The sequence below is a fragment of the Nesoenas mayeri genome (assembly GCF_963082525.1).
Source record: "Nesoenas mayeri genome assembly, chromosome: 3".
NCBI lineage: Eukaryota > Metazoa > Chordata > Aves > Columbiformes > Columbidae > Nesoenas > Nesoenas mayeri.
The window spans coordinates 75,242,679-75,254,409 of NC_137544.1; the positions used below are offsets into that span (position 1 = coordinate 75,242,679).

At 34.4% G+C, this 11,731-nt stretch overlaps 1 protein-coding gene across 1 annotated transcript in view; it reads right to left on the reverse strand.

The window, feature by feature from the left end:
* Positions 1-1,261: 1,261 nt before the first annotated feature.
* The window catches only part of WDR27 (WD repeat domain 27), a gene marked incomplete at both ends in the record, with an annotated part of 113,519 nt that continues 103,049 nt past the window's right edge, over positions 1,262-11,731 (reverse strand). The window contains one exon of the mRNA XM_080341445.1: positions 1,262-1,309. Coding sequence (XP_080197571.1) covers positions 1,262-1,309 — 48 coding nt within the window. The remainder of the gene's footprint in view (positions 1,310-11,731) is intronic.

Below are 11,731 nucleotides of genomic sequence, written 5' to 3' on the forward strand. Positions count from 1 at the left end.
TTAAATTTTAAGATGACCATCCTGAGGACTCCTGTGGTGGAGATAAAAGTCCAGTCTTGCTGCTAACTCATGAGTGTAGTGTACTAATAGGCAGCCATAGCATAGAAGGTGATCTCTTGATTAATCAGATTTTGAACTGAAAAAGTATTCAGGTGAAATATTCCACAATTACTTTGGTCATACCGATCCCAATTCTGGTATTCAGACTCCTGCTGAATATGACCTAACTGAACTAGAACACTTGCATAGTTATTGATGAGACTGCTGTGTTGTGGAAAATAGCTGAATATGATTTTGCTTAGCAAAAAAAACAGCTGTAGTATTTTCAAAAAGAATATTTGCTATGGAAATTTAAAAACTTATAAAAATATCTTGATTTTTTATGCTAAATATTATGTGTATAAATTATCTCCTTCCACCAGTCATGTACATGCTCTCTACTCTTATCTAGAGTTAATGAACACTTAGAATGCCTAGTTTTTAAAAAAAACAAATCTTTTCTAAGATCAAGAAAAGTAAACTAGGAAGAATACAAGAAAGGATTTTTTTTCCGCATAACTTAATTTTCACATTACTTAATTAAAAAAGTTATTAAAATAAATAGTTTATTACATTTAAAGCTGTTTTATTAATATCAGACTGTAGCAACAAGGTAATATTTTAAAGATATCTTTCTGACATATTCCCTAAGAAATTTACAGAATGTAGGATAAAGGGTAAACCAGTAAAATTGTGCCTTCAAACCACAGCCATGCTGATTCCAGTAACCCCAAAGGAGTACAACAGAAGGACTCTCACACCATTTCAGACATACAATTCTTCTCTCTTTCAGATTAATTTAAATATTTGGTGACAAGTAGATCTAGCTTTAAAAATTGAAGAGTTGTTATTTTAACTGCAACTTCAATCTAGAGTAAAGTGGTCCCAGTCTAGCAAAGCACTACAGAATACACCTAACAATAAGCACACAAGAAGTTCTCTGAAAGCCACTTCTGTGGTGATTTGCTAGAATGAAATTAGAATGTGTAGTCTCTTTCTTTTCTTGATCCTTTGGCCTTATTTTTACAAAAAGGTAACAGATTGTACAACAGAGAAACTTTGAGAACAGCTTGAGGAACTTGCAGAAAACAAAGTCAGAAGAAAACTGTAGTTTAAAAGGGAATATGATGCTGCTTGCCTATGGCCAGTTACCAGCCTCCTTTCTCTCAGCAAGTCGTTATTCTCAGAGCACCAGGGCCAAAGCTCCACACGCTGGCAAATGTCAGGGTAGAAACAATTGGAGTTTGCCATCCAAGGTGGCTGTGGTGAGCTGCAGTTCAAAAGAAAAGAACATATGGCTTTAATATAGATCTTTCCAGTGACCGAAATTTGCTTTAGGGCAATGAACTGAATGAAGATCATTAAGAAGATATTTAAGTTACTTCTATGTTAAGAGGTCCAGGATTCATTTCTAAAAAGGAACAACTTAACCTATAGACTCTTCTCAACCCAGCTAATCTGAAAATCCCATTTTACTTAGATTTTTCTTTTCCATCTATTTTCAAATTTGTGTCAACATCCACTAACACATCAACAGTCTGTAAAACCAAAGCATATGTTTAAACCACATAGAGAGTCAAACAGATTTCACTGTGTATGACTCAAGAAGGGAGCGTGGAGGAAATAAGAAAGAGCTGGAATAAATGAAGATGGAAAATACTATGATTTAAATCAAGCATACCAACAAATGTAGTTTTCTGATTTTATTGGTGTCAAATGTATTATAAGAATTTCGTTTTCAAGAAAGTACATTGAAAAAGTCCACAAACCTTTATGAAAAGGCAAGTCTCAAAGACATGAATAAAGAGCCTTCAACTGCTAGTCTCACAAAACCCTAATTACAAAATAAGAGTAATAGTATTTTCTGCAATTATTTCTACAAACAAATACTTGAAAACCTGCTGTAGCTAAGAAAGTGATGATCTACAAATGGTACCTTTTACTCGATATTTTTACATGCATATTTACATGCATCCTTGCATATTTGGGTTTACAGTTATTCATACTAGTGATAAAAATCTGAAGAGCTGGAACCAAATATGTATCTCATGCTCTAACCAGTTCATCTGGTGAACTTTTCTCATCCTTGTTTTTCTTGATCTGTTCTTTGTTTGACGTGTTTACTCATTTGTTTTCTTCCTTTGGATAAAGTAGCTCTGTGGTCAATAAATTATCTTCTTGGCTTTGTGTTCCTTCCTTCAACATCTCCAGTGAGAAATGCTTTTAATCTCTCACAACTGTTATGTCCCAAAACACTGAATTTTGTTCTCTTATTTTCTTCTTTCTCACTCTCACTTGTGTAATCTTAAAGTATAGACTACCCAGAACTGTCCAATCTAATTCTTTCAACTGTATTTTTTACAGCTATCCAAGACTATTACATCTTTCCAAAGACTTCTATGAGCACCTTATCTACCTCTTTAACTTTTTATTGGAAAGATGATATATCTATAGAATAACTAAGTAATGTATCCTTTCTGGGTTTCTGTACCCATTTGTCTTGTGGAAAAAAAGAAAATGCTTTTATTTTTATTTCATCTTATCACAAAAAAATGACCTAAGCTCAGAAATCAGAGATGGTTTCTATTCTAAATCAAGATTCATTATTCTAGGAGATAATATAGAAACTTTGTTTAATTTTCAATTGAAAATAAAATAATCATAAACAAATTGAATTTTTACAAGACCCAAGGAGGTCATCTGGACCATCTTTCTGCTCTATGTGCAAATACTGAAAACATTAGGGGAAAAAAAAAAAAAGTCTCTATTATTTTTTTTCCTCAAGTGATTTTTGTATAAACAACTTACATATCAGAACATCAAAAATCAATACCTATAAAATCTATTCAAAACAAGAATCATTGATTTTTCATAGAACCAAAAAGTGCTATGCCAGAGGCCATCACACACTGCATTGTTCTGCTTACAAGCTAAGCATTTCTGTCCTTATGAAAGAAAGATTAAAAAAAAAAAAATAACCTTACCAAACTGATTTGCAATTGCAACTTTTCAGTTGATCTTCACAGAAAAACTTGAGCCTGCAGCTGGATGATGGGATCCTATCCCTCAGAGGAACTACACTGAGTATCTTTTATCTTATATTCTATTTCTGTTCTATATATATTGTCACTAGTAGCATATTAGTATTTTGTTATTTTATTAAACTGTGTTTATCTTCATCCACCAGTTTCTCCCTTCTCTTTTGATTATCTCCCGTATTCAGGGTCGGAGGGAGGTGAGTGACTAAGTAGTGCCTAATGATAGGGTGATGTTACTATGCTATTAATGACAAGTTACATAGCCCCACAAATGCTATTTTTCTTTTAATAGGCCATATTACATATTTCAGTTCCATAAAGTATGCCGTTTTGGCAGTAGGGCCTCATGTGTGCAGAGTACTAGAACAAAGTAGTGATAAATTTTCCCTATACAACTAAATACATAACATTACAGTAAATCCCAGCTGCTGAAATGCAAACAAAAAGAGAGAACTTAAAAAATAACTGAAAATAAAAATAAGTCAGACTTAATACAAGGATTGGGTGAGCAGTGGCAACATTGGAGAATGGTTCAACAAAAATAACATTAATGTTTTAAGGACTCTCATATATGAAGTGTTGTTTGACAGGTGAACTACTGGGAGAGTGTTTCATACAAAATTTGTATCATTAACCTAAATAAATAATTTATTCCTTTCTTTAGTGTGAAATTTTCTCACTACAGATATTTTCTTTCTCCCAGCTTTTTATTTTTAATTAAACCATTATATTGGCTTGGGCTTTATGACGTCATACCTGTTTTCACGTCAAAACGTATTAATATTCTTGTTATTGATTTCACAGCAAGCAGAAAGCTGAAGGGAAAAGGATACTTAGCTTAAAACTCCTAAACATCTTAGCAATAAAAAATGAACTTAGGAAAGGACTCACTAAGTACAAATGTTTTTTGATACAGTGTTCTATTTATGAAATTTGGATCCAGAATAAAGTTCTGTTTCAACAGACCCTCCATCCCAGTGGTCTAACACCTCAGGGGACTGCTCGCAGAATGCATGGAGACTGACAGTTTGAAGCAGCTAATTCTGTGTCAGGTTAGTGTTTATCAAACGCATTATATTACTTGCTTCAAAATGGCAGGAAGGGCTCACTCTGCTACTGGGAGTGTGTTTGTACCAAGGAAACAGGGGTGACACTAGAGGATAAACTACTCTTTTCTCTGCCAGAAACAATACACCCAGGACACGGTCATGGTATGAAAACACAGTAATGAAGCAAAGTGCAATTCATTACTCTGTTTTGTGATTACAAGGGAAAGTTCTCTACAGACTGCATCTCTTGTAACAAGAGAACACCACAATTCACCTTCCATACCACAAAGGTATTTAAGTTTTACATATCATCATTTTAGACATGTAGCTTAGTGTCTTGCTTTGGAATCACAGATATCATTGTTAAACAATTTTCAGTATAAGACATAGATTTTCGATTTGCCATTGGTGTAATTACAACAGTAATGGAATTAGGTAAATATACTATATATAAATTCCTAAAGTAACCTTCCATCAGAATTATACAGTCTTTTCAAATGCACATCCTTCTTTTTCACTTTTAATTGAAATCACACATTTATGTGTCATTCAGTTTATCTACATTAAAAAAAAAAAATCTGGTAAATTTTCTTCAAATTATTTAGATCCAGTAGAAAATATTAGTGAGGAAATCTAGAGTGGATAGGGCTAAATAAAGAAAAAAAAAATCTGTATAATCAGTACTTCCAGTTTTGGGAGTATAATTTGAAATGGATCTTATGTAATCACAATGAAGAGTCCAAGAAAAAAAAAACCAACAGACTAGTTGCCTGCCAAACATTTGTTCAAAAGGCAGGCATGGTAAGTGTCTTACTGCATATTTCAGGTCTCAAATTAAGAAACTACATACATAAAAATTCAACAAGGAAGAACTGAAAGGAACAACAAAACCCAGGAAAGCTGAAGAACTTATTTAATCTTTTCCTGGGTTAAGAAACAGACAAGAGGAATAAAACACAATAAATACTAATGAAATTATTCAAGATTAAAAAAAAAAAATAAGAAAGAGAAGTTTCAAAACAAGTATGAGCCAATTATGTCTGATCCATACTCACATCTGAGGTTCGGGCAAACCATTACTTCTTTCCAATGCATTCAGTCATTTAAATTTCTAAACAGGCTTCCCTATCTAAGGCAGCAATTTTATTCCTTAGAATAATAAAGTCAAACTCCAATTGACTTTCTGGGCTCCAGGACTGTAATCAACATCTTTAACTTACAGTAAATATATGTAAGCCTCTTCATCAGTTGTTCTGACTTCATTTGAAAGACTACAGATGTACAGAAAGCCAACAGCAACTTCAGAGGACTTACTTACATAAACATACTTCCACTAAACTAATTAGCAAGTTTCCTATCAAATTAAGAGCTTGAAGTATTTTGATTTGTTTGAAAAACAGAGCTGAGGTAGCTTCAGAAGACAAAAGGCGAACACAACTCTGACAACAAAATCTTATATTTCTCATTTCTGCAGACCGCAAGGTTTCAATCCAGCTTGGCCAGCAGTCCGTACAGCTCCTGTATCCCTTGGGACACTTGCCTCACTCACTGAAATGGATGGATATCCCATTTTATGGTGTGCCCAGCCCCAGATTACATGGTAGCCCATGCTGATTCTTCTGGTAGAGAACAAATGTACCACTTAGTTTCCATTTACTCATCTGACTGCAGCACAGCAACATGGCAATCCTTCCTAGACTGGGAATTCACATACTGCTCAGCTCATTCATGCACGAGGGACCTACTGACAAACTCAGCCTTGAGCAGGGCCTGGTGGAGGGGCACAAAGAACGCAACATAGTACTAATGATACTTGACACACAAGTGCCACAGAGAGCGTAAGAATCAAAATTGTTTCCCTCATCATGTGAGAACTGACAAGGGTGATTTTGTGGTTTTACTCTCACCAGTAATGCACTTTATGACATATTATTCTACACAAATTTCTCAAATTGCCAAATCTTAGAGTCCTTATACACAAAAGATTGGCCCTCTTTGGCAAAGACTAGCTTGTGCTTGCATCAAGCCTCTTGGAGTCAAATAACAGACACCATTTCTTGAGGCCAGTATTTATTTAAATTCAATGCCCAAAACTGAACACAGTGCCCCATGTGATGACTTAGTAGCACTTATGTAGATTGGACAAACCATAAAAATTGACGTCTCACATTATTATGATACCATCTTTCATTCGATGCACTTAGTACAAAACCTGGCAATTGGAGGTATGACTTAATGTGCAAATTATGCCTGTATTCCAAGAAGAGGTTTTCTAATTTGCCTTAATTAGAGGTATCATGCTAATCACACTAAGCTATTTCAATTTTATTTCTATCACAGACAAAATCGTTTTTGTTTCTATGCCAGTAATTGCCTTTGGCTCCCATTTTCTTTCCATTGTACCAACATCACTAAGAAATGAAGAACAGAAATATTTTGGACTTTTCGGTCACACTACATTATCTTAGTCTTCTTGTTAACTCACAACAGCTCACTTATGCTTTTGATTCTTGTCATATTTATAGCTAAAAATAATTTTATTTTTGCAATATTGGGCCTTTTTTCAAGACATAGTTTACTTGACTTTTCACATTTTTCATGTAAATCCTCTTTATGTTGCTGAAGTCTTATAGATAAGCACATGCCAACAGATATTGATCATTAAGAAAAGGTAAGAGTCATTAGTTTGCTCTAGGAGGAGGAAGCCATGAGAGATCTTTGCTGCTCAAAATAGCAATATTAGCTAATAATAATAATAATGGCTAACTAAGCTGCTCATGAAGACGTTGCACAAACAGAGTAAGCTTTGGAAGACTCCTCTCTAAACTAAGAAGTCCTAAAGAAGGACAATGGGTCTTGTTCTGAACAGATTTCCTTAGGTAATTTTTAGGCTTATCACTTCATTTTGTGGTTGATTTTTGAACAGTTGGTGTTGCCATCATTCTTGGGCGACACAGTGAGCAGTTTTGGTTTTCTTGCACTATCTGCCTGCCTCCCCAGTCAATAAATGAAGTTCAGAGTTTAGAGTTAAAAAAATTTAGGTTGTTACTCCTGCTTTTTGGGTATGCTTTTTCATTGATCTGAGTTATGGGAGTCTCTAAGATAATCAAAACAGTGCATGTGCCCATCACCAGCCTATATAAAGCCAGAAGATGAAAAGTACATCTCTAATACCAAGAGCTTTGGCAGTGCCATCTTGCTCAGTATGACATAATGTCGTCAAGACAACTGACTTTGAGAAGAAGCCAAAAGGAGAGAACAGTCTCTCAACAGGGTAACCACTGTGCAGACAGTTTATAAAAAAAAAAAATTGCTTAGAGAAAAAAGAAAGAAAAAGAGAGCCAAGAAGTTCAGGAAAGAACAGTACTAAAAGCTATAGTTCAAAACCATTTTGTAGTAAGAAACAGGAGAAACCATACTGGTCACAATGCATAGGAAGAAAAGAAAAACAAAAATAAGCAAACCAAGAAAACATCCATTTCTGTGGCAAGCACACAAATGAACTGACAAAAACTCCGTGTGTAAAAGCAAACATCATACATATAAACAATACCCCTGTCCCAAGAAGGAGTGGGATATATGTGCATTTTCTTGAAATGACCTAGGTTACAAAGTCTCTGACTTCAAGTGGTAATAGAACACCCACCCACTTTGTGAATGTGCACATGTGCTCCCATTGGGAAAAAAGGAAACATACCATGAATGTTTCCTCTTCTACTATAACCTTGCTTTACCTCCCATTGATAAAATCATGCCTTACATTAACAATGCATGTTTATATGGGCCTATATATGCATGAGTTCATATCCATGCACATATGTAAAGTTTCCTTTTACTTTCTTTAAACTTCAGAAGCTGGTCATGTGCTGGTTGTATTTCAGATCAAGAACACATCGGAGTTTTTTTTTGGGGAACTCTACAAACGTTCAGGAAGCTGCATTTAAACAAGAGAGCTATGTTAGTATTACCATGTCTTTATAAATACACATCAATTAACATATAAAAACACACAACACAATGTAAAGTACAGCTGGTTTGCCTCAGGATATTATACTGAGGGAATAAAAAGACTTTACTTCACTAGTTCATGTACATAAAAAGCAGTAGAACGATCACATGCTTCCATTGTTAGAATAACACAACCTACATGTATACTATTTTTTCAGAATTTACAGTATTCAAACAGCCTGTGAGCATTCATATATGAGACTTCCTTTGAGAGTTCATACTCAGAGTCAGGCTTCTTTGCTTTCTGATAAAAACTGAAAGAATGTCTATGTTCCTGAATGAAGCCCTGCTCCCAGTGGAATCATAAGGTAAGTCACTAGTAACTACAAAAACTTGGAATTGTTCTCTAGGCGTTTGTGATTTATACCATCAACATTGGTACCCCTTTTGCTTAAATGTGGGACACTTTAATAAAGAGTTTGTCGTAGTTGCAATATATTGAAGGCAATCTTGAAGTAGCTGGGTTGCTGTCAGGATGACCAGAGAGATTGTAGAGTGTCCCTCCTTGGAGATATTCAAAAGCTGACTAGACATGGTCCTGAACAATCTGCTGTAGATGGCTCTGCTTGAGCAGGGGGGTTGGACTAGATGACCTCCAAAGGTCCCTTCCAACCTCAACCATTCTGTGATGTCAGGGATCTGAAAATACTCCATGATGAACAACAACAAAGAGTTCAATGAAGTACATTATTGGCCTCAATCATTATTATATGAGAAAGATGCCAAGGTTAGTCAAGTTCTTGGTCACATTAAATAAAAATTCAGTTAAATTCAAAAGTATTAAAATATATAATTAGTGGTATAAAAATGCCTAATAAACCATTTTTAATGTAGAATATACTTGTACTATATTCTTACAATTTTTGAAAGCCTGCAAAATACACTTAGAACTCATATGGCTGGACAAATGATCAGGAATGGTTTCCAGATCATTTTCTTTAATGATGGGTTTGAAACAACTTGAGTGTAATCTCAGACATTCTTCAAAAGACTGCCGTAATCTCTGAGGCTGCTAATGTTTTCATGACATCATTGACATTACAATCCCATCTCTTCACTCAGTAATGAGAAAAACTGAGGGAAACATGAAAAAGAGTTTTTACTAGTGTCTTGCTCAGGTATATAATTTCAAATTCCACTTCAAAATCTGGGCATTAGCTCACAATAAAATACACTAAAATACCAAAATTTTTTCATGCAAACCTAGCCACACAAGCATAGTCAGGCAGCTCCCTTCAAAGTAGTTGTTTTATACCCCTAATTATCTTTGATATACCAGAGGAAAGGATTTTTCTTCCTAAAACTGGATCACATGGATCACAACTTAACAGGCTCGCATTTCTTCTTTTATTATTCTACATTCAAGTGACTAAACGTATTTACCTAAAATATATTGCTTTTTTCCCTTTTTTCCTGTTTCCAAATCCCTGACATTTTCATACAACTTCCACATTTAAAATAGTCCCTGTATAATGAAATAATGTATCACAAAAGAAAGACATCTATCAAAAGAGTAAATCTTCTTTATGAAGGAAATTCTATGACTTCTTGCATTCAATATTTTCAAAAAAATTAGCAAGACTAAATGGGAATTTTCAATATGATTCACCTCGGGTAGTGTTGTTTCTATCTCCATATGGTATTTATAAAATTTCTCCAATAGGCATAATTTTCCTGTGTTACAAAAGCTGCGAGAAAGAGTAATATTTTTTCTTAAAAAGTAGGTGCTAACTATTGATTACATAGGTGCAGAACAGGACAACAAAATAATTTCTGCCTGGCAGATTTAGACCCAATTGAAAGTAACTGCAAGTGGATATATTTCTTCAGGGTACCTACATATACACTTCAAATTGTCATTGTAGTTTAAAAGATTTTAAATGATACAAAGACCTCTTACCCATAGAAATAAACATTGTCTGAGATCAGTTGTCTGAAAGAAAGGGGTATAAAAGCAAGCATATCACTAAAACATTAAGCAGTTACCACAGTGAAAGAAGGCATCGTAAATTTTATTGGGTTTTAGTTTACTTATGGATTCACAATTTAAATGAAGAAAATAAACAGTGATTAGTTAGTAAACTTATATGCTCATACCAGAAAATTTGCTGAGATGTAGTAAGTGAATACATAATTTATACTAAAAATAACACAAATGTAATTTTTAAAGAGCATTAAATTAATGGTCATGCTAAACAACCTCAGTTCTGCCCTGCCTCTACAAAATATAGTATGACCTTTTTATATAGGTTAAATTTCTTAAAGCCTCTTAATATTTACTAATGACTTTTCAGCAGACTAAGTGATAGGCATGTATTCCAAAGTTTACTAAGGTACAGTGATTAAATTAAAACATTTCATATGTCTATTCCTCTGGCCTAAAATAGTAGAAAAGAAATAAATGTATATTTGCACCATCCATAAACATATGTATGCGACAAAGTTTAACCTGAGATTGAAAAGTAATTTTATGCATAAACTGCAGAACTGTAGCTTTCTGATGAAAGTAGTGGAAATGTAATTTTATAAAAAATCGTTGCACTAGTATTATATTATCACTTTCCCAAAGAAAAAAGCATAAGTCCCAAGGAGATTCCACTGTGTCAAAAATACTTCTGGAAGCAACTACTGAATGTAATTCTGAAGATGAACCTTGAAGAAAAGAAGCCAAATGTGTTTTCCATGTAGAATGAAGTACAGCTGTTGGCAGTCAAAAAACATAAAACATAATGACACATCAACACATGAAAAAAAGTATATTCCCACTATTTAGTGACGAATTGCAACAGTTTGCACATGAAAGTGTACAGGTAGCTCATTAATAACAATGTAAATGTGACTTTATAGTCTCCACAGACCGTAATCTCAGAGACATGGGCACTTGGCATCTAACACAATAAAAAGCCCTAAATCTGTGTGCTTTCCTGCCTTTAAACTGGGCAAGCGTACTTCTCAAGGAACGGAAAATGATTTTTTACAGGGCAGGAAGGTGCAAGGCAGCAAGAAGACTCTATGGCAGGATCAGCCATATGGCATGGGTTTTCCATTCACAATCACTACAGTATGTATAACCATCCTGAGGGGGAACATTCATTGCACTTTTGCTGTTCCACAGATGAGTATTGTAAAATTTTCTGAATAGACTCATATTTTGAGATGATCATTGTTGACATTAGTGATTACAAGAAGTGTTCTGAGATGCAAAGTTTTAATAGCAAAATAGAACATCACATATAAACCACACATAAATACTGTGGACACATAAATGTAGATCATTCTTGTTGTGTGGAATTTCTCATTGCAATCTTGCGCAGATTCACCCTTAATATCTTTGAAATCCATACTGTAAGTCTTAGTGATATTTAAGCAGAAATTTCTCTTCCATAGTCATCTATTCCTTTGCAAAATATGAGAGTGTACATGTTTTCTTTCTCTGCAACCTTGCACTGTTACTAAGAGTAGGTCATCACATCTGGATTACTCTTCACTTCTTGTCCCACAAAAGAAAGCAGGAATAGAAGGACAGCACGGACTGATTTTACTTTCCACTTTTAATTTTGTTAAATTAGGAAGTTTAATGTGTCTGGCAGCTGAAAT